The sequence below is a fragment of the Stegodyphus dumicola genome, chromosome 3, assembly GCF_044657685.1.
Source record: "Stegodyphus dumicola isolate Sdum_Otavi_A_Nest chromosome 3, ASM4465768v1".
Classification (NCBI taxonomy): domain Eukaryota; kingdom Metazoa; phylum Arthropoda; class Arachnida; order Araneae; family Eresidae; genus Stegodyphus; species Stegodyphus dumicola.
In genome coordinates, this window is record NC_140770.1 from 35,915,215 (window position 1) to 35,940,385 (window position 25,171).

The 25,171-nt window shown below is 31.1% G+C and overlaps 1 protein-coding gene across 3 annotated transcripts in view; it reads right to left on the reverse strand.

Moving 5' to 3' along the window:
• LOC118195068 (1-phosphatidylinositol 4,5-bisphosphate phosphodiesterase zeta-1-like) overlaps positions 1–25,171 on the reverse strand; it is a 139,603-nt gene that overhangs the window by 45,883 nt on the left and 68,549 nt on the right. For all 3 annotated transcript variants that reach the window (XM_085812760.1, XM_035366301.2, XM_035366302.2), the window contains exons 3-6: positions 11,102–11,190; positions 10,801–10,988; positions 5,893–6,022; positions 871–986 (exon numbers count right to left, since the gene is read on the reverse strand). In XM_085812760.1, the coding sequence (XP_085668886.1) occupies positions 871–986; positions 5,893–6,022; positions 10,801–10,988; positions 11,102–11,190 (523 nt within the window). The remainder of the gene's footprint in view (positions 1–870; positions 987–5,892; positions 6,023–10,800; positions 10,989–11,101; positions 11,191–25,171) is intronic.

Sequence of the window (25,171 nt, forward strand, 5' to 3'; positions counted from 1 at the left end):
ACATGTTATCCCATATTTCCCAATCCTCCTTCCCCAGAAAGCAAATTTTAATACTGTGACATGTGTTTTCGGATTTAAATATCAGCATTCAGTTAAAAGTCTTTAAGGTAAGTAATAGCAGGATTTCATGCTGTGATCAATCATAATGCACATAGACCAAGATTCCCAGAACTTATCAGTGATCAGGTAGGATGGGCTATATTATATTTCAATACTGTGTTCCTTCGGTAGTGGTTGGGACGAAATCACTGGAATGTGTTTTTTCCAAGCAGCCCAGATTTTATACTACTGTATCTCTTGTTTCAGTGTCATACGAAAACATTGTTTTATTGTAAAAAGATTCAGAATCTTATCTAGTTAAAGAATTCCTACATCAAAGCAGGCGTAAAGCTTTGACTTTGGACAGATGTGTGCCTTGCTGTGAATAATGCACACATTGAAATATCGAAATTCATTACAAAGTTTATGTTACCTAACTATAAGAAATATATGTCCGAGCATATTGTGTAATGGTTATAACAACATAAAGTAACGTTGAGTAACATAATCAGTACTTTGAGAACACTTTAAGCATTTGCATTAGGAAGTTGTAGACTGGAGGGCCTACTAACTTGAAGTTTTGCGGGTTTATGGTTTGGAAAGCCGTTATGAAAGTGAGGTCTCTCGCCATTATGATAATAAATTTTCCAAGTTCAACGTGTCGGTATGTCATATTAATGAAATCTTTTGCATGATTTTCATTAGAAGTTTTTTGTTATCTTACTTGTTTTGCATGGCAGTGCGTATTTAAGCATGACAAAGTTTCTTGCAAATGTTTTCAAAATACTTTTTTTAGGAAATAAAAATTTACTTATGAGTATTTTAACGTACTTCTTCATTAATTCTTCCAGTTCCGGCCTGTGAGTTAAGCTTCGATAAAAAATAACAAATTCTTCCGGATCTAGAGCGTCTTCGCCATCGATTTTATTCTTCCTGAAGTTAGCTGTCTTTATCAAAGAAAAAAGAAATTTATAGATCATCAAATATATAATCTTTCATTTTGTAAATAAAAATTTCGTTCAACAAAAACAGACAATGGTATAAAAACAGATAGAGAGAAGCACAAGCAGTTCAAATTTTATACAGGATGCTTCGGAAATATTGACTAACTTTTGAACTATTGGTGTTAGACCCATACTTCTCGCCTTGTAAAGTCACTGTAAATGGCGTAAATAATTTAGTTAGAATAATTTAGTGTATATTGTATGTTAAAAAATGTTATAATTACAATTATATGTTAAAAAGCTGGAAAACCATCTAATTTTTATATGTCAAATATATTTTCGTGAAATAATAAAACGTGGCATTATTGTTTAAACTTCCGAATCTAAATGTCAAAAATGAATTATCAATGCAATTTTCTAAATATTCTTCAAATAAGGAAATATGAACTTATTACTGAGGTAAAGCCTTTTTGTACTGTTTAAGACAGTCTCTAGTTTTCGAGGGAATATTTTTATTATTTAGGGAATTATTTCATCTTATGAATTTTTTTAATTGGTGAGAAAGTTTATGCAGGTTTTTTCAAGCCATCAATTTCTACATTTATAAGAACGAAAAAATAATGTTCGTGTTTTTACTTCCTTCTACGAAGTAAAGGAAGTATTGTAATCCTAAAAAATTCCGGGTATCATATTTCAACGAAAATATCCATTTTGACAGCTATCGAATGCAATTTAACGATGTTTTGCGTGACATTTGTACGCTAGGACAGAATAAAGGACTCCTTTTCACCAAACGAATTATAAAACTGATTTAAAATGGATTCAGAAGGAATTTTTTCGTGGCCGTCTGTACGTATGTATATATCTCGCATAACTCAAAAAACGAGTAGCCTTAGAACGTTGAAATTTTGTATATAAGACTGTTATAACATGCAGATGCGAACCTCTCTTTTTGGTGGCAATCGACCGCACCAGAAGAATACATATACATCCACTCTTTGACTCAGCTCCATGAGCTCAGGTTTTTTATTCTTATATATTGATAAACTGTGCATTTTTTGCTTTAAAAATGATTCAATTATGTTGTTCTTCTCATCTGGTTAAGATTTTTATGCCTTTAGTTAATCTGCATGCGATAGTTGGAGAATTATCAACAATTTATTAAAGTATAAACATTAAGTTGTTTAAGTGCGGCTAAACCTAATTTTTCTTACCATAGAAACCATATTTGTTTATGTTTGAAACTTAGCGGAATGTCTTTCTGCAACTTCCTGGTCTTTTTGTCGAATGGGACCAAAAGGAAACATTTAGTTTTGTGTACCAAAAAATTTATCTTCTTGCCTACTGGCCGAATTGCTTCTTTTTGAGCAGAAACTCACATTTTAATTTTAGAAATTGCTTCTTTAATTGTTTTAACTGTATTTAGTGTTTTATGTTTTTGTATATCTTTCAATTTTTAATGAAGATATTTTGAGTTTTTATGTATTTTTGCTTTGCCGCGAAGTGAAAACTGAATTAATTGAATGAGAAATCGATCTATCTCTAATGAAATTCGAGGAAATGGGTGTTTAGTATTTATTACCAGCAAATACTGCGTCGCCAGTCTGTCTCGGACAGAGGAGAATGTTTACGAGTAGCGCATGCGCATTAGGTAATCGTCTGTGAAAAACTGTTTCTTTTTTATTTGTTTAATTTCGTTTATATAACATTTTAGATTTGTTAGTATTTCAATAGAACGTGTGGCAATGATTCGATAATTCTGTAGATGATATAATTTTTGTACATTGTGAGTTATAAAATGAATGAGATGTAACGCCGTTAAGTAAATCTAGCTCCAGAGTGTCTCTATGGTAAATAAATATAGTGAATTTTAAAGAATGCATTTATTCTATTATGGTTTATGCGCTATGGACGCAAAAGATTTAATTCAATTCAAATAAGTTTAAATGAAATGCAGGAAAAAATGCGTGTAATTTAATATTCCGTACAAAGAAGTTATGGGGTGTACACATCAGAATTTATAGTTTAATATTTCTAACACTTTTCTAAAGTGTAAAATTAGTGGTAAAATTTGTTTCTGCTCATAATACAAATTGCACGCCTATCCTATACATTATTCTGCATGTTATTTTATATGTTACTATGTATATTATTATGTTATAATGTGTATTGTAGGCATAATTTTCTTATTCTTATTTGTATAATGTTATTTACATTATTACACATTATTATGTGTACTGTTATTTTGTGTGAAATATTTTGCATGCATATTGATTCGCTTTACAAATTATATTATTACGTTTGCCACCCAGACGGGAAAGTGGTTAGTGACACAGAGCCCGGATTCGAAGCCCGGAGAAAGCATGGATATAAATTGTCTGCCCCTTTATAGGAGACAATGGTGGCTCACCTATTAGGTGCCTGCATAATAAAGTGATCACCGCTTCTGACCTTAGTAGCGGTTAACGCCTAACATGGCTAGCGCCCCCCACTGGTAAATAAAATATTATTATGTTATGTTATTATGTGCATTATTTTTATTAATATTTATATTATTATTATATGTGCCCATTTTTGCATACCCTTCTTTTATAAGTTATTGTGTTGCATTATTATGTCACATTTATTAGATGATGTTTATTTACATATTTTGTCTGTAGTGTATACGAATTAATACGAAATATACTAACGTACACCTTGAAAAAAAAAAAAAAAAAAAAAAAAAAAAAAGACAGTTCTATAGTTCTTGTTCTACTGGAACGATAGTCGAAATTTAACTTGCGTTTTTTATGTCTCGAAAGCGCGACCTAGTGTATATATTACATAACAGCGAACATATTGAAATTAAGGTTCATTCTAAATAAGATTCGCCCACTTTTTTATGATTTATTTTTAAAATTTGTATTGTGAGGTTTACCACTGTGTATTTGCAGTCAAAAGTGAGTAATCTTAAGACCTAGTTAGCGAATAATAGCTTAAGTTCGTGTGAGAAGAAACAACAAGATGGAAGGGTAACTAGCCCTTTATTATTCCAAAAAGATTTAACTTTTATTGTACACTCCGGCTTGGAGTGTACAATAAAAGCCGACACTTGGACTCGAACTTAAGATACTAAAAAATAAACTAAAATTAAGATTAACTAAAGAGATATAGTCGAAGCTATCAGGATTCTAATCGAGTTGGTCCTTTAACTCTATTTGACTACGAAGCTTATCAAGGGCATGAGTACGGCCGAGCGTAATAACAGCTTTAAGAGAGAGTAGCCAAAAGGCAGACGCGCGCAAATCAGAAACTCTGATTCTCTCTAACCCAGCAAGTACTAGAACTTCGCGGTTTAAATACTGCTCCTCCTCATTAAGTATTCAGACGTAATTCTAAAATTACGTTCTGGCCGGAAGGCATAATAAGATTTGATAGGAAAGAAGTTTAACTCAAAATTAAAACTGTTAATAAAATTAAAATAACCTTACAGTATTTTTAAATAATATTTATAAATTTTTCGAATAAACTTTTGAATTATAAGCTACAAAATTTTTAACATCATCTTAAAGCAGATGTATCTCTAAGCATACCTGCAAAGAATTATATATATTTCTTTATTCAAAATTGCCAAAGATATACGTGAATTTACATATTGGCGCGTTTTGAAATTTGGAATATTTGTTATAAGCGATAATAACGCCAAATATGGTTTACGCACTTTGCTAAAATTATTCGAAAGTAATGAACGATGATCATTTCCCGCTCGTGTACAGCGAAAGAAAGGAAAGGAAAATGCACCTTTTTACCGCTCGTGCAAGGTAAAAAAAGGGAAAAGAAAATAGGTTACTATAAATTAAGAATTTCGCCAAATGAGTTATTCTTGGCGCAAACTAAAAACGTGCGCCAACAAAAGTTTTTAAATTTCTTGAAAAGTTTCGCACCCAATTTTGCAAAACTTAATATCTGAGAATAATTTGAATCATAGAATCGAAATATGGAAAAAAATCATAACTTGTTAAAAAAACGTCCGATTATGTCTTAAAATACCTATGTCAGAAAAAATCTAAATATAAAATCTAATATATATCCTAAGTCACGTTTTCGGGATATGAAAAAAGCAAGTTAAATTTCGTCAATCGGACTTGTAGTACGGGAGATATCGAACTATCCCCCCTTTTTTGTGCAAGCTGTACACATAACAATTCCCCTTTCAGCCACTGCTGTCTGTAATGCATATCAACGACCTCCGCATTCTTGTAAAATACAGACTGCTTGAAATCCGCGGAGAATGACGACTTATTATGCGGGAGAACACTTTTATTCTTCGCTCTACAACGCTCTGTACCACTTCAATGCACCATTTCTTCACAAAACATGCTATTATATAACTTGCTTACTTTAATTCTTTCTACCTGCATTTACATTTTAGCTAGATATTCTTTATTCGCCTGTATATGTAACATGTACTCTAGTTTCCGAATTTTGGTCTGCTATCTCAGGTTGCCAACTCTAAAGAGAATTGCCTATTTGATACGGTGACTCTTAATACAATATTCTTGACATATGTGTTTTAGAAATTTGCGTTGCAAACATACAGAAATATAATTCTCCCTATATTAAGCCTTTTATTATCAATGGAACTTATGTGTCTTATATGATCAAAGAATTGCAATAAAAGATGCCACACTTTGTACTTTAAAGATTTCAGTGGAACAGGAATATTCAGTGGAAAGACATTTATATGCAAATGTTACATGACCTAGGATTCAAATACGGATAACAAGTAAATATAATAAACTATTATACATTAACAGAAATTAATATTAGGAGCATTAACATTAGAAATTATTATGCATTAATATTCGGAGCATCGCATGAGTAGCAGAAGTAAAAGCAGAAAATGCTGCTCCTGCTATTTGTAACTTACATGAAAAAGTTTCTTAGCTTCTTTTCTCCTCATGCTGATGTTGAGTTGATTGAGTAAGCCAAGGCATTCTTCGAAAGTAAGGCTGCCATTACCACTGACGTCGGCTTTTCTCACTTGATCTTTCAACCACCTAAAGTTAAAAATTTTAAACGTTGAAAGAATTTAGGGACGTCCACTTAAGCAACTACTTAAATGTTATATAAATTTTATTTATTTGATATATTTAAAAATTACTGTATATTTATTCATGATACTTTGTAAATAAACTCAATTTATGCAAGTAATATATAAAATATTTAGAAATTATGATGTAATGTTATTATAAAAGCTAAACTTTCAAAAGAGCTCACAAGTTAATAACAAACAGAATGGGTTTGATACTAAATAATTTTAATTATTTATGATGATGAACAGAACTTTCAGAAATTTTTGTTTAGGCTACAATTTTTATGCCTTTGAAAAACACATTTTTGCACATTACCAAAAATGATTTTGCTACATGCTGATGCATAGATAACCAATTTTCAAAGTGTAAATTCCATTTAGTTCTCGTATGGTTTTAAGATTACCAGAAACGTGAGTGAACATACTATCAATTGCCTGCTTATTTTGCTTTAAATGAATAGATAAACAAATAGTCACGAAAATATACCGACTTTTAGGAAAATACATAGATCAAATGTAAAAAAGGTTAAATCATTGGCAATCTACTAATCTCTTTCACTATAAACTATTATGAACTCCAAGAGAATTAAAGTTCATTTTGAATTTTTCAGAGACCGAATTCTTTTCCCTCCATTTCTAAACTGTCTAACTAGAGATCTCCCTGTTATTCTCACATAAAATAAAGACAGCCAGAAAGGAACTGAATATTAAAATATTTGAAATGAATCTAGCTAAGGTAATTATAAGAGTGATTACTTTTATAGACAATGCGATTTTGTCGAACAGTTTTTCATCTCGATTACATTCAGTTTAAACAAAATTCTTACATCACTTGAAGCATAACAGAAATTAGATTAACGAAAGTCACAAATTAAATCGAGTAATTTATTGAAATTTGAATAAAACATTTAAGTAAAATTACTTGTTCAGTTTTTAAAGATTATTTCTCTGATTTTAATTAATGAGCACATTTATAGCATATCCTCTCAGTGTTATCTGATATATATTGGCCAAACTCAAAGAGTTTTAAAATTTCATCTCAAGGAACACAAATATTATTCCGGAAAAGAAGTAATAAACATACCTTCAATATTCAATTATTGTTGGAGATAGAGTTATTATAGTCAGAGTTTGAGTCATGTTGAGGATACTGTTTTTTTAATTTAACGCTACTATTATTTTTACATTTAATTAATTAAATGCCTAACGGTCTTTATGAGATGACGTGACGCTTAAACATGATGAAAGGAAAAACTTGGCTTTTACCATTAAAACATGCTGTAATAAGGGAACTTAAAACTATAATTTACTTCTTTTATTTTCACAGTAAGCATAAGTATAGACAAGTATGTTTTTGAATAAATCATAATTTTTTGAAATATTAATCTTCCATCCAAAAATTTCCCAATTAACTTTCCCAGTATTTATGTGTGCAATATGCGTTACTCTCCGGCAGAGTTGCTTGTAAGAATTTTTAAACATTATGGTTTAAAGCAGCCGTTCTCAACCTTTTGACTAACACTTACCATCTAAACAAAAAAACTGAAAAACATTAGTACCATCACTACATTTTATAATGATTATTTTTCAATTTCTCAATAGAAACATTGGAAAAAATGTATATATATTGCCATTTGCGCAACCTATTGGCTCTTTGTATTAAATATGCGCATTGTAAAAAATATTAGACTAAAAATTGGTCCCCATTTTAATTATCAAAATTTAAGTTATGACTTTAATTATAAAATTTAGTGTGAAATTTGGGCCTGTTTAAGAGAGATCAATTTCTTTTTACGTCTGGTCTTATTTCATTTAGCTGAAACGTTAAATTAGTATCCACTTTTAATTTTGGTCTGCATTTATATTTCAAATATAACAAATCCTTGTTCACAAAACAGGTTATGCAAAAAGGCAATACAAATTTGACAGCCTTACTTGAAATGCCTTAAAAATTTTTTTTCGGTTCAGCCAAAAGTTAACAAGTGTGTCAATTTACAAATCTTCAGTTAGAGTTCGATCACAGGAAATTTCTATCAATTGTTCTTCTTCTTTAAGAGATTTTAGAATTTAATAGTTAAAATTACTTTGCTTCTTTGTGTACCACCTATTTATCTCTTGTGTACCACCAGTGGTACGCGTACCACCGGTTAAGAGCCGCTGGTTTAAAGCATTCAGTAAGAACATGTGATACGCTCTTAAATAAATAGTTTTATTACTAGCTGTCACATTAGCTTAGCAATGAAATCATTTTGTTTGAAATGCCGCCGCAAATATTTATCAGAACATATGATATCTGCATGACAAAACAATGAGAAGGTTGCATATAAATAAAATATGACTCCTTTTCGTTTTTTAATACAAATGGTAATAGACTGATTTTACATAAAATCCAGCATAAATAAATGTAAATAAAATAATGCATTAGTAAACAAACAATGCATCATTCTTTTGAATTTACCGTTTATACCGCTTTACAAAAGCTTTAGCGCAAAAACTCTATGAAGTTTAAGAATGATAAGTTATAAAAGGAGTTCTGTTATCTAATGTGAGGAAATTCTAAAGATCCGATATTCTTATACACGTATCAAACTTTTATATTCCTTTAAGTCTTCGGTCTGGTTTGGTAACCTTGAATTCAGGATATCCTTTCAACTCGTTTTATATGCATGAAAACATCACTAGACAAAATGCAAAAGTTAAAAATGCAATGAAATAAAATATGTTATAAATTAAATAAAATATTGAATAAAAATAAATGTTAATAATAAAAAATATTTCTTCGCAGAACAGAATTGTGTAGAAACGTGGTCAAACAAGATGCTTGATTTCTGATTTATTTTAAATACAAAACAATGTGGCCATTTTTTTTGGGGGGGGGGCTTATTTTAGAATTTCACTGTAAATAAAACTGAGGCGGGAGGAATAGGGCTACTAAAACAAAAACTTGGAAGTGATTAAAATAAACAATGTAATAATTTTAAAGTGTACGTCAAGATACAGTCTCAAAATGCGACTGGATTTTGCAAAATAATTACAGATTTTATTCGGCTTATTATGGAACAATATGGAAATGCGTATGTTTTTAAAAGCAGACCTTCTTGACAGATTTAAGAAAAACTGATTGACGCTTATTTAAGTTACAGTTAAAAGTGGTCCAAAAAATGAACTGGAATGCTTCTAAATAATCAAGTCTATTTTGTCAGCTTTTGAGCCAGAATGGAGGAATTTTAACTAAGTAATAACCACTCATGTAATCAAATTCGAAATAAAAGAAAAAACTCTTAATAAATAAATAATAATTAAAGAAATAACTTCTCAATAAGGCAAATATTAAAACGCAACAGGAATCGACACAATGTGAGTTAATTTTAAGGACTATATTTCGAAGGTTAAATAGAACTTCTTTCTCAGCTACAGGGATGAAAATGACAAAAAAGTACAAAACACGCACGAGAGAATAACAGAAAGAGAAATATAGGAAAGAAAGCCCATAGTTGTTGTAATAATTACTGGGAAATCTTTCTTTTATGCTAATTTTACTGCTGCAGATGAATAAAATGGTTGTATTTAATCCTGAAACGTATATAGTCTTATGGATTCACATACGTTAAGCCTATTCCAGTCACTTATTATAAATTGCTTAAATATTAGTTCTTCGGCCTGTTATTTTTGTTATATTCGTTGCACATCCTACTTATTTGTAATGGCTGAAATCTAAAAAAATATATATATTAGCATGCGGAGATATAAGAACTCGAAATAATAAGTCTCTAAATTAGCCACTCGCAACAACATTCTGGAGGATCTAGCAATTATGAATGTGATAAACAGCAAGTATAAGAATTAGTAAAAAACAACTATCACTGTGCTTCAGGATCTAGAAACAGCAATAGTTAGTATTTTTCCATTAAAAATAAAATGCCGCACATAACATGCTTATGTTTTACATAATATTTAAAGGCTTAAATCGAGCCCCGAACGCGGAAAAAATAACTATGTACCCAAAAGCTATGGTCTGGTATCGGTGCGCTATGCTAGACCATAGTATAAAGTCTGCAATAAGTGTATTAAAATTGGTTTCTGCCAACCTAATTGAATCGCAAGATGTAAGAAGGGGCTAGCTAGTCAAATTTTACGGCAGCAACCAAAAACTACCACATTCTTCACTAAAATGTCAGAAAACGGTTTGAAAAACGCTGAATTGCATGAATTCTAGTTACATCGATCTCATAATTTTTTGTTGTTGACTTCTGACACTCTTGTGAGAATGGGATAGTTTTTTGTATGTCTCGTAAAATTTGACTTTTCTCACATAAACCTTTTTACATCTTGCGATTCAACTTGATATGTTCAGCAGTGGGGCTGCCATACCGTTGGACCCATTTCGAATCCAGAAGAAGGCAAGCACATTTGTAAATGCGTGATGCCTTTGCTGTACGTAGCGCTTAAAATACTAAAAAGCTTCTTGAGAATTTGGTGGTAAGGAAGGAGTTGTAGGAGATCCTATCCATTCTTCGGGTGCATTCCACCCAGATCTGGACGAAAGTGGGAACATTCGCACTGTCATCTCTAAAACGTTAGAGGCCTTGGTCAATCTCAGGTGAAACTTTCTACTTCTTGATCATGATGAATTCGTAGACTGAATTATGCACAAATAGGGAGGATTAGTAACAAAAACAGAACCAATTTCGGTTATTACCATTTTAATATGAGTAAGATAATTAAAATATTGAACTCAATGACCTTTCCTCATCATGCTCCGCTTGCAGATGTTTACAGCAGGCTATCAGTTGGTTCAGTCCTCTCACCCAAGCGTCTCGCGTGTTGACGTTGGGAGCAATGAGATCAACTACTGAGTGAGCAGGTCCAATGATGAGCGAGAAACAGTTCTCTTCTTTGAGCATGGACAAAAGCTGGGGATGTAATGTTTTCTAAGAAAAAAAGGTATCCGCTTTAATTTGGAGGTAATATTAAACATTTCAATACATAAACTAAAAAAAAGGGCAACTTTTATGTGCCAAATAACAAACAAATAGTTTAATACCTGCAGTTTTCGTCGAAATTTGGCTTCCAGTTTGTTAAAAACATCAGTGTTCCATCCTTTACGAACTTCTTCTAAATCAAATAAATCCACTGGAAACAAAAATGAAATAAAATATTATTTATATGTAAATTAAAATGTTTCAATAATTGTATTAGGAAAAGGGAAGATGACCTCCATTTTCTAATCGAAATACGCTAAGCAAAATTTGAGGAGAGCAGAAAGGTGTCGAAAATTCAATTTGAAGAGGTTTCAAGCTAATTGCGCTTAACAAACGGCTTGGATTAGGCAAGCATACATGAAATACATATTTAAGAGTACAAAACACAAGCTACTTCTAATATTAATGATGAGAAACTAGTTGGATATATAAATAACGACATGTTAAAAATTATTAAAGTCAAGAAATTCAGCTTTTATCTTGTACTTGCATCAGAAAAATGTTACATAAAGGGGAATGGAATCATATTATTTTTCTGTGATGCAGAATTAGAAAGGCATTAATAAAAATTAGAGAAATATTTTCTTTAGATGTGCTACAATTTTTATTTCATTCATTTATCTAAGTTAGAAATATTACATGAAATCATAATTTTAAATAGCGAAATAAAAAATATTTCAAAGTTATTATATTTTGAGTTACCAAAACAAAATATACTGAAAGGTTTCAAACCATGACACAAAAATGTAAGTTGTGAAACAGCTCATGATTTTGCTTTATCAAAACTAACAGTTTCACTGCCAGCCTTCGTCTGGCTTTTAAATGAGGCTGAAGGGAACACCAAACGTTAAATTTAAAAACTGCGTAGAATTTTACTCTGCAGAACAACGTCATAAAAAAGTTATTACGTATAACAAAATTACAATGAAGTAAGCAATATCCCTTAATACAAATATTAATTATCCTAATAAATAAATTAACCAACTTCCCTTTGCAAAATCTTAAGAACTCAAATGGTATAAAGGAGGTTAAGAACTTTGTTTCCTAAAAAAATCATTCAAAACCTTTCAATAGCTTAAAAACAATGAAAGGAGCAATAAATAACATAAAAAGAATATTTAAAAAAAAAAAAAAAAAAAAAACATTCTGAAAAGCAAAGTATAATTAGCGATATTTTATCTTATATTTTCAAGAATAAAAATTACAATGAAATAAGCTATATCCCTTAATACAAATATTAATTCTCTTAATTAAAAAATTAACCAACATTATTATAAAATAAATTATGCAAAACTTTTCAATATCTTACAAACAGTGAAATAAGCAAAAAATAACATGAAAGCAACTCAAAAAACATAAAATTCCGCGCAGAATTATACTCTGTAGAACAACTTTATCAAAAAAATCAATAAAAATGTGTCATATATATATATAAATAACAATGAAATACGCCAATCTCTTAAAAACAGTGACATAAGAAATACGATGAAAAATTTTTGCCAAACCCATATTTCTAAAAGAATGAAACTATTCAAAATGATGCGATTTCATCAAAAATCTATCAACAACAATAAGACAGGAAAATTGTTGCCAAAATCACATTTTTAAAGATGTGAGATGTGAAAACTATAGTCGGAAGCTTCATTTAAAAAATTTTTTTAAATACAAAATATTATCATTTTTCCAAAATTCTTTTTGTAAAAGCAGTAGCAAAGATGAAAGTTTAACGTGTCCAAAAATCAAAGAAAAATAAATTGTACATTTTTAAAAATAAACTTTTTTAGAAAAAATTCCGTTGAAAAGGTGTTAAGCTCCCTTTGTTAAATAAATTCGTAATTAATAGATTTATTGAAGCACGAAATTTATTTTAAGTTCGTAAAATAGCTCGCCTACGTTTCACGACGATGTGAAAATGGAGTGTGTAGAGTAAAATCTCGCTTTCCTACAGCCCATTATGTCTCAAAATGACGCGATTTCGTCACAAAACATAAAATAAAAAAATGCTAATTCGAATTTCGAAAAAATCGCCTGAACGTGCACTGGCTCTTGTCTAGATGCATCTATGTACCAAATTTCGTAGCCGTGGGTCTGTTAGCTTACGCGCAGCGCGAACGAAAGACACACAGTCACACACACAGACAAACTCTTTCTTTTATTATATGTAGAGATAAAAATATTGATTAAACATTTTAAATAATTCCAATTTCCTCTACGGCTTTAAGTGCTTATAAGTTGCTAGAGCGTCTCTGTTTTGGATGCTTAAATTATCACTAGCGACATCGCTCTCCATGAAAGACAATCAATGTGTCGACCATCAGGGGGCCCTGTCAGGAAACGTCTCTATGAACAAATCTTAACAGTAACTGGATTTATGGCGCTTCTAGACTAATAAGATAGCATAGGACCAACACCATGCACCACTGATATGCATACATCTTTGTTCAGGTGAAAAAATATGCAAGTATGACTCTGAGTAACAATATACGAGTGTATATAGCTCCATTCCAGTTCTGGTGGAGCGCCATCAATATGATACGGATCCATTCTTCTTCCCTTTCCACCTATGTCTTAAGAGGACTTAAGGATATTATAGTTTTGCAAGCAATGCCCCTTCTGTGGGATATAAACTCGGGCTGGCACTGCTGTTCACCATACCAACAACGGCTGTAGAAAAGATGAGTCCGCTACTGTATTAAACTTACACAGTATACCACCGCAGATTAACATAACTGATCTGATCTGAAGATTTCTGATTTATGAATGGAAAACAGCAAATATTTGAAAAAATATCCGATAAAACAAAATACACTGTTTTAAGAGCAAAAATCAGAAGTGCTAAATATTTATGAATTCGGAATATTATAATGTTAGGTGCAAAATTATATGCTACTAAGAGAAAATTTTGTACATTATATGCAAGGATTTACACATAATAATAAATATCTGATATGGATATCACATGACTTCCTTCCACGATCTATTAAATTATATATACATTTTTGCTGCACTTCATTTAAACTTATTTTTGCTCACTTCGCACATAAATAATTGAAAAAAACAGAAAACCCTAAAACACTAAATACAGCTAAAAACAGTTTAAAATATTTACAATTAAAATTAGAGTATATACGCAATGACAAGCCATTCGGCCAATGGACAGGAAAGCAAAATTTTTGGTGCATAAAACTAATTTTTTCGCCACTGGGCAAAAAGACAAGGGAATTGATGCACCATCTGACTTGATTTACTATTCTACTAAGGGTTTCAAAAGTAAAAATATGGCGGCCTCATTAGGCCTAGCTCTAATTAAACTTTTAAACTGTTGATAATTCTACAGTTGTTGCTTACAGATTACTCGAAGGCCTAAAAAACCGGAACATAGACAGCATGACTCAATCACTTTTAAAGCAAAAGGTACATAATTTACCAGCATATAAGAATAAAACACAGAGCTTATCAAGCAGAGTTAAAGAAGAGCTATATATATTTATATATATATAGAGAGAGAAATAGAGAGAGACAAGGAGATACACATACGTTTATATACATTTAGTACGGCTGATTGTAACAAAGAACAAAAAAAAAGGGAGGCGCACAACTACCTGCTATAGTAGTCCAATATTCAATATTTCAACGTTCTACGCCTCATGGTTTTTGAGTTATGCGAGATACACACGTACGGCATAACTCATACTTTATACGAAAAGATGTATTGTAATGGATTCTACAATACATCTTTTCGTATAAAGAAACCCTGCTGACGTTTTCGTACTTGAAGAAGTTTATGTACGAAATTATTATATTAAATTATACCAAATAAAACAAAAGTTTATTTAATTTACGTTATTGACACTAAACGTTATTCAGAAACTGGGACTAATTCTTTAAATAGCTAATGTATTAAAGGTAGAGTTTTCAAATTTCGTCTCTAACATATTAAAATGAATTTTGCAATCCAGCTTGTACGCAATCTTCAGAAAGTTGATAAAGTACGGACAGCATACGGATTTACATAGTCCAAAGTCCGACATTCGAAGAAATAGTTGAAATAACATAGTATTTTTAGAGCACAAAAGGGAAAAGAAAAGAACCAGCTGCATAGAGCAGTTATTTGTCCTTGTTAGAAAAGCAAATAAAAGAATGAAGCTCGTTTCCTTTTTTCTTTTCCCTAAATCGCAGTCTAGATATGGTAAAATAGAAAAAGACTCATATTTTTGCTCACGCTATTTTATTAATACTTATTTTTTAAAAGAGAAACGGTGTTATCGCTTTGAATGAAATGAATATCAAAGAGCTGTGACAATAACGTAGTTCTGATAACGATGCTTTTATGATTCTAAGTGCCCACGCATGAAAGAACTTATTGCAATGGTTTTCCAAGAAGCAGGTATTTTATGAATTACGCAATCATCTTTTAGATTTATAAAAGATAAACGAAACGGAAGAAACCTAAGGTGCTATTCGTAATTTTAGCACATAACCATTTTATATTCTTGGCATTAATGTCAATTTTGCGTTAATGATAGGAAATGGTAAAATGGCACGTCAAGCAAATCCGACAGTAAGAAAACCAAAGATAACTGACACAAGTTTTATTTTAGCAGAAGTGTTTTCAAACAGTCAACACTATCGTCTTATTTACCTGCATCTAAATTTTAGCTTGTCTTAACGTGTCCAGCGTCTTTTCAATTCACGGTGCTTCATTTATATGTATTAATCATGATAATGGATCAAACATATAGGACAAATGATTAAAATGATTCAAGCAAACCTAGCAATATATTTTAAATGAAATTCATGGAATAATATTAGTATTTTGATTCATCACGTTCATCTCATTTCTCTTGCTTATATATTTTTAGGCATAAATTGCATACATTCAAAAAATTCAAAATCAGCATGAATTATTACGATAATGGAAAAGGCTACATATAGAACGAAACACAATAAAATATCGGGAGATCGAAATCAAAGCAATAATGAAAATGAGAAGCTTCTTTTTTACCAGCCGGGCAGTTTTAACAGTGAGTCAGATTCAGTTAAAATACAGAAACTATATTTCAAATATTCAGACAGTTTGTTGTATTCAAAATCAACAGATAAAGAAAATAATAAAATGTTTTAAAGTTTGATAATTTTGACATCAATGAGAAACAACAAGAAAATAAAGATATTATAAGACAGGATAAGTAATAACTTTAAAAAACCTTAAAATAAATGCATAAAATATTTAAAATCGCTAGTACTGCAATTAAATTTTTTTATACAATTTTTCAGTACTACTTCTGTTACAGACGCACTAAATTTTTAACTTTTTAAAAAATCAGATTTGCTTCTAGAACATTAAATATGTTCCTTAAAAAGTCAAATGTGCAAGTATAAATAATGATCTAGTACAATTGTTCTACGATAGCAAGTATAGCGAAAGAGTTTTCTATTGGGAACTAGAAAACTTCTTTTTAAGTTCTATGGTCCTTACGTTCTATGGTTCTATGGTCCTATGGCACTTTAAAGGTCCTTATGAAAAGCTTTTAGCTGCTCAGTTTTATAGATACATGATTATGATTACTGACTATTTTCATAATATCGTGAAACGTTTTAAACTTCATAAATGAAAGTACACAACTGATAAAAAATTTATTATACTGAAAGAATGAAACTTATCAAGATATTTCCTCTTCCGTTTAGATTTTTCTCAGAATCTTGGTTTGTCCACCTTTACTCATACGATAGATAACTATGCAATAATCCGTTTTGCTAACATAGCTGCTAGTGCATAACGATTGACTATATCCATAGTATCTGTGCCTCATCAAAGCCCACAAGGAAACGTCACATCGGATTAAAATTAATGTATCCCTGAATTAACAGGCCATTTACTTACCTTACACAGTCTATACGGCATAGTGGCGAATTTTAATTGAGATTTTCTCGTAAATGATTCTAATCTTTATGGCAGATTTTGACTGAGATATTCTGCAAATGTCTCGATAATTATAATTCTTTGATAATAACGTACACAAATTATCTTACTGAAGGTGGCAATAACTGCCTTATTAACTGCATTCAATTGTGGCATCGACCGGCCTTCCAATAAATTCTCTATTGATATAAAGAATTTTGCGCGTCACGAAAATGGACACATTCAGTGTTTGAGAAATATGTAAAAAGGCCCAATGAGGTCATCATTATTTCAAAGCATTAAAACTTATTATAGATTACATAGTTTATTTCCGTGGTCTCCAAATTGGAGTATGCAAAGAGCCGATCCTAGCGGGGAGTAAGATGGTGCACAGCACGTTGGCGGCCAAATTTAAGGGATGCGAAATGGTTATCAAACATACTATATTTCTGTAAAAAAGGGCGGCTAAATTTAATTTGCACTTGGACGGATGACAGTCTATGATCTACAATGGATACGCATACCTCAGAGGATACGCGAAATGATACTTAGAGATATGCCAAAGAAAGACTCACGATTTCTTGCATGTATATGATCCTGTATCTCGTGAATGCGAGGTTTTCTCATTTGTCGTTCTGTCTAGTTTCACTAGGTTCTGTAGAGCTCAACATCGTAACTGCATCGGCTTTAAAGCGCATGCATATTATAGGAGATACAGCTTAGAATTATTTTTATCTTAGGAGTATGAGATTAATAAAATTTGTAGATCGCTAGTTTATTTGGTGCGATTTTTTATAATATTTCATAGAATTCCAAATAAATTCGTGTTTGATTTCAAGTATATATTACGATTTGCACTCATTACACATTTCCTAAGATGATTGTATGTAGCCTAACACAGCACCATTAAACACTGATCCGTCACCTAAGGAGAAATGATAAATTATTAATAAATCTATTCCGCCAGTTCCTTAAGTTCCATGTGTTTACGACCTTCGTCGGCTATTTATTCAGATAAATTCGACATCGAAATGAATACAATTTAGCATATGCTTAATTCGACATTTAGTTTTTTCTAAAAATATATTTTATTCTTGTCTTTGGATTTCAGTAAAGTAAAACTTCATATGTGAGTGCCGCTCATCCGGTACAGTGGTTAGTGACTGAAACGCCGTCGCATGGACCTCCGACCTAATATTCTACACCAATCAGAGCTAGTCCATGCAACGGAAAAGAATCTACTATCCACCGCCGACGGCATTCATTGAATCAATGATAGTAATATTACAATGTTAACTCGACAATGTCATCTTTACAATAATTGTTACATAATAATCCGTATGAAAAAGTATACAATCAATTATATTGTTATGGATAGGATCTATGCTGTGGAGAGTGGAACTTAACCAGTCTCTAAACCTATGTCTACTTCAATACGTCATAACTTGGTGTTCTTATCCGTTACGCACCTAATGATGTGTGTCCGTAGTATTGTTGCAATTATCCTCCAACTGCTGTAATGATGGGCCCGAGTTCAACTTCCCGAGAAGGCATGAATATAACCGTCCGTCCCTTAATAGGAGGTAACGATGTCCACCTATCAGGTGCATCCATAATGAAGTGGCCACCACTTTCAGCCACTTGTAGTGGTGCAAGGCTAACGGTTGTTAAATAAAGCGTCCGGTGTTATTAAAAAACAGAAAAGAAAACTAAGACTTAATTACATATAAAAGCTCAAAACAATTCCGATATAGTGTGATAATTTTTATTGCTGGGCAAAAATATATGTTCATAGAGTCTTTATTATTTTTATCCCAAATTCAAATCATTTTTATCATCATCCCTTAAGATTTACATTTGGATTTCGCATATTTTTCTTTTGCTATCAAAATTTCATTAATCACTAAATTATGCATTTTTTAAATAATTTACAACAAAGAACTTTCTTAACTCTCATTTTTAGAACTGAACTAATAATCTCACGTATTCAGTGCACACGCAACGTTTTTAGACAAAAATGAGACAAATGAAGAATATTTTGAACAAATTTTGTTAAAAATAAACCGCAGCTTGACTCAGAAACGATGGCATTGAAATGGTTCACTAGACTGCATTGAAAACTGAAGCAGCTTATTTTTAAACATGTTTATTTTTTTTAATACCACCTTTTTTGTTATCATTACGTATTCATTTTTAGAACTCACATTTTCCGAAACTGGCGAATGGAGATTCTCATTCGTTACATTTTTAACGAGAATGCGTCAGAAAATGTTTGTACGTGAGAGTGGGCTTAGAGTTTTCAATTTTCTTTTCTGCATAACTTTTCAACCTTCACATAAGTTTGCATAAATAGCTGTAAACTTTACCACACAAAACATCTATCCCACAAAAACAGCAAAAATGCGTTTCTGAGAAAATGAGAAAAAACACAAAATATTACAGTCGAGAAATTCGCGTAGGCTTCTTTTTAAGGTGTTAATGAAAGTAGTTATTTTATCGAAATATTTATGTATACTATATAAATTCATAAACTCATTTAGAAAAAAATATTTTCCAATTATCTATGAATTAAAAAAAATATTTGAGTATAAAACGTATTTGCGTATTAAATTCCATGTATTCAATACCTTAAATGTTTTAACTTAGCTTAATCTGTAATACAAAACTACAATAATATATATATATATATTTGCAATATATACAAATATATTTATATATTGCAGAAACAGAAAATACAAAAATTTTTAATTAATTATTTTATTAATATCATTAATGATTTAAAATGTCTATGTATTTTATAGCAAATTTCAGCTAATCAAAATTTCATTGCAGTTATTTTATTGTTTATAAGCTAATCTAATTAGTTACCAAAGTTTTGTATTATTTTGATTCTTTTATTCCCGTATCTGGTGGAGAAGACTTTCGAATAATCCATACAAAATTTAAATTCATTGGTTAAATAAATTTGATGTTTAATGAATGAAACAGAAATTTTTGTAAGGATAGTTCGAATTATGTTTTTCACCAAACACAGAAATAAGATATAAAATAACGCAAACTTTCACAATGCACTTATTGACTAAGTTTTTGCTTAATTTAGGAAAATTAATGCAATAAAATATTAATGAAGCATCAAACGCCGTAAAAACCTCGATTAAATCATATGAGTGATAAACAGAAACTATTGCCGACTACGTTGGACGAGTGATACGAATTATGGTAATGGTAGTGTGGTGTATTTAATTATGGCTAAGCACACGAGGGCTATCTGCCTAAGGGAAGGGATGCCTTCGTGGAGGACTTTCTAATGGAAATCGACTCGTATACACGTTACACATGGGGAAAACCACGAAAACGCCCATGCAGCCAGCCCGTTCGCGGGATTCGAACCTCGAACCGAACTACCAGTTTTCAGCGACTTTACCGCTCGGCCGCTGGTGGGCCGCAGACTACGTTGAAGCAATTCTTTTATTTATTTTCGCTACCATAAGACTATATTTTAAATACGGCATTGAATAACCATTTCAAAAGACATTTCATCTATATTTCTTCTCATATTTCTCATATCTCATATTTCTTCTTTACATTTCCAATCTAATACATTATTTTTTCTTTTACGTATGCTTATGACGAAATTTTGTGGTAGAAAAACTGCAAACTTATTTAATATTTTCCTTTATTAATTTGGCCCAAAAGGTGCAAACATCTTCCAATTTTCCGAAATTATTCTTTTTAGTTCAAAGGAGCTTTGTCTCTAAAGGACTATTGTTTTCGTTTTGCGATTTTGCGTTGGCTCACTATTAAATGTCCACTTCACTTTTCAAACTGTTGCCACCAAGTGTTAGAGCCCTGCATTATATTTGAAGAAATTAAATAATAAAAAATCTGCATAAATGTATGTATATTTCTCAAGTTATGATAAAACAACGGTACATAGAGTCATCGAATTTTGAATAACGTAATCCTCCAACGAATATGAGCATGTGGAAGACCAAATTTGAAATTTGAAATTTGTTTTATTATCGATTTCATATTTTGTAAAACTTTAACGAATTTTTGATTAACACACTCAAGGATTTAAAAGCAAGCAATAGCAACGTTGTACAGAAAAAAACATTTTTATCTCCAACGCGCGAGACTCTGTATCGGAAATTCTAAAGATATGCTCAATTTAAAACTATTTTGCGATATTGCTCTGAACTGAATTTTATGGTTTAAGTGTGAAGAACGTGATATTTAATAAATAAAGTAACAGACAAAATGTTTAAAAAATGCGCCTTAAGAAACAAGTCTCAAGTATTTTAAAATCTGAAACCTTTCGAATTTTTTTTTACATTTTTATTTATTTATTTATTTATTTATTACTATATTTTTCGTTTAAAAAGAAAATACGCAGGAGGAAACCAGACATTTTGAAACTGAAATTATTTTTGATTTGATGTTTAATGCTATTCAACATTAAAGACTTACTTTCATGATATGGTAATAATAAATATTATTTTATTTAAGAAGAGAAGCGAAAAATTTGTATGAAATTTTATGTTTTAAAAGCCTTCGATAAATATACTTTAGTTTTCTTAAACTTTTACGTTTAACTCTCCTTTTCATTTGTTAGGCTGTAATCCGTAGATTTCTAGATTGATATTTATTTACTTTTTCATATTTTTCTACAGTAATAGTTTCAGCCAAAAATCAGTGGACAATTTTTCCTAACCTTTTCTCTAAGCTTTAAAAACAATTATGTAACACTGTAAAGTTTAAATTAGCAATTTATCAGAAGCACTAAGGCTGAAATATATAATACTGTGTTCAGTTATAAATATTTTACCTAAGGTATTAATCTCTATATACCTTATAAAGCGAATAAATCCAAATTAAATTTTTCTAACTCGCGAATTAATGTAAATGAACTCTAGAAATCTGGGAAAGGGAAGAAACTGCAGTGATACCTTGCAGATGCAGCTCTCCACTTTGAAATAAAATAAATAACTTCACAAAACTTTCTAAGGCTCTCGATAATTTTCCTGCAGTAACCCTAAAATAATAATGCTCATAGCAGAGATTATTATACCCATGGAGGATCACAAAGAAAGGATGAAATGAAATCACAGCCAAAAGATTTCTTATGTTAACAGAGATTAAAATGTATCAGAATAGACCCCCGTTTAGAGTATTTCAAAATATTTATTTAAGAAAAGATCGACAAATTATACTGAACGAAATCGGGATTTTGAAAATATGAATGACTTCATTATGTATAAAGCAGAGTAATATTAAAATAGTTTCAGAATTATTGCCTGATTTATGAAACAGAGAGAAGAAATTAAGATACAAATATTCAAGGCCTTTGGAAATATCAAATATCAAGTTTAATGTTTTCATTAGTAACAAGACCAATTTATTTCTGTAATAGATATGTAACATCAATGAAATTCGAAATAGCAGTCATTCAGCAATTTGGAAATATCACATTTTTGTGTTCTAATATCCGTCTCAGATATAGTAACAGAGTAACCCAACATTGCTCAGAGTCTTTCTTGCTTGAAATCCAAACTGAAAGAATAGCAGTTTGAAGAATCTGAGCATACCATCGCTATAGAAGCGTTACCAAAGAGTAGATTTCAAGGCTGTTTTAGACTGTTTTCAGCAAATATGTAAATGATGGCAAATGTGATGTTGTAAATGATGGCAAATGTGATGCTGTAAATGATGGCAAATGTGAAAAGCCTCTAAAGCAGGCAGGTCAAAATTGTGGCTCTTGGCTAATTTTTCTGCTGCTTTTTCTCAGGGATCGGAAGGGCCACATGTGGTTGTCGAGTATAACATACTTGATGCAGAGTAACTAACTCCTATCTTAAAATATGGTTTATCATATTCGTTTATTGTACACCTTAAAATAATCAAAATTGCAGAAAACGGCATTGCTCCTTTTTGTCTTTAATGCTGCCTTATCAGAAACAAACAACTCACCTACGTTTGATCCTTGGTGAGAAGCAGATACACATATGCAAGCTAGAAATACAAAGATAAAAACAAAAGAAAGTAGTTAGTTTCAGGATTTGGTAACCTCCTCGTGCAACCACATGAAAAAGTGTATCATCTGGAAGGACTTTTCAACAAAGCAGAGAGAACATCTTTTAAAGTTACATCCCTTGTTAAACAAATAACAGAAAAATAGTAGAAAGCCTAAGCAAACTACATGATCAAAGAAAAGAGAATATATAACCCCCAAAGGTCATTACATATATATAATATATGTGTGTGTGTGTGTAAGATAAAAAATATATAAATCAATATTATAATTTAAAATAACGGGTAAAACTTTAGTTCTCCCTCTCTGTTCTAAAAATCGTAATAACTTCTCTCGATTGCGTCATTTCTAGATCATTCCATTTTGCACGGCCTGCGCAGCGCTGACGACGAAACAATTGGGAACTGAAGCTTTAACTCAAACCAAAACCTTTCTCTTCGTGTGCTTTCCATCTTGCATAGCTACGAGCTTCAGCTTTGCTCTCTACACTGCTTGGGCGTAATTTCGCTATGCCGCTTCCTATTGCAATAATATCGAAAATCTAAATGTTTTTGAATAGGCACGTCTAGAGTGCCAAGCGAACTGTGGCCACAAACGTCAACTGGAAAATAAAAATAGAATTAAAACTGCCTCAACTGCCAAGTTTCTTAAATATTACGAAGTCAACATATTAGCATACAACGCAATCAGAGTTCTTCCTTTTCAATATGGAGCTACGTACGCATTGACACTGCTCCGTTATTTCCTTGCTATTATTTCATATATATATATATATATATATATGTGTGTGTGTGTGTAAAATAAAGAATACGTAAATAAGCTTATTTAGTTTAATGACAGCCTCTTAATTACTCATTTTAATTCAGTTATTTTCTTTTATTCTAAAAATATTAAAAACATTTCGGCACTGCGTCATTTCTAGATTAATCTACGCCATGAAGCTTGCGTAACGCTGATGACGTAGTTATTTCAGAACCTAAACTCTTGAGAACTAAAACCTTTGTAAACCAAAACTTCCTCTTTGGTGAGCTGCCATATTGGATAAATGCTAACTTCGCTGTTGCTCCCTGGACGCCATTTCGCCGTGTTTTGTTCCTGTCGTAATTGTATTAAAATGTAAATGTTCTGAAAATAGACACAATTAAGAGTGCCAAGTGAATTGTGAATCTAAATGTGAATTTAAATAAAAATAGAATTAAACCTGCCTTCGACAGCCAAATTTATTATTTATTGTAGATCGCCACTTCAGTATTCTAAGTAATCAGTAGTCTTCCTCTTCAATATTTAGCTACGTTCTACGCCTAACAACATTGCTAAGTATTTTTCTCTTTTTTATTTCATATATATATTTATAATGAATATGTATTTATATACATACGCATGGAAGACAGATATAAATTAGTTAAAAATGTACAAATATCAAACGCTAAGTTTAGGTTCAGTATGTTTTAAAATGCACTTCTTTCAGTTTTTTTATGGAGTAATTTATATCTCGAAATTTCCGATTACAATTCTACTCATTAATGCTCTACTTTTTTGATGTCGAAAGACATTAAATGAAACTATGTTACTTAGAATGGTGTCATTTCAAACTCTCTGTGAATGAAAAGTGAATCATAGCTGTATTCATGTTCATTGGCATTCCTGAAATTACGTGACTTACATTCTATTTATTTATACTTCAAAAATAGAACAGTTTCATTCCGTTCCTTGAATCGTTTCTAAACACTTATTAAAAATACTATCGAATGATATTTATCTCCAACTTCCATTTCTGTGTTTATTTCATCTCATTTACATGGCTTCAGCAACATTTATCATTAAATTAAGATCTGCATAATACTTTAACTCTCAAGTCAATGACCACGTGCCTGAGTATCTTCTTTGCCAATTTCATCGCAATGATTATTGGTTATAACTACAGTATGCCAAAATCACTTTACATTTCCATTATCTACATGAATTGTAATTGATTAAAAGATATTTCAAAATATTCGGGAAAAATATTATATTATTTTTATCGCATTTAACATTTTTATATTGACATTCATCATAAAGTGGATTTTCCCTCTTTTCCTATAATTTTCATTGTTGCTTGCACAGTTTCTGTAAAGTAAGCAAATACAATTAGCAGACAACAGAAGCTCGTTTTCTTTCGTTTTATATGAAGAAAAGGCAATGAAGTCAATCCCTCCTCCT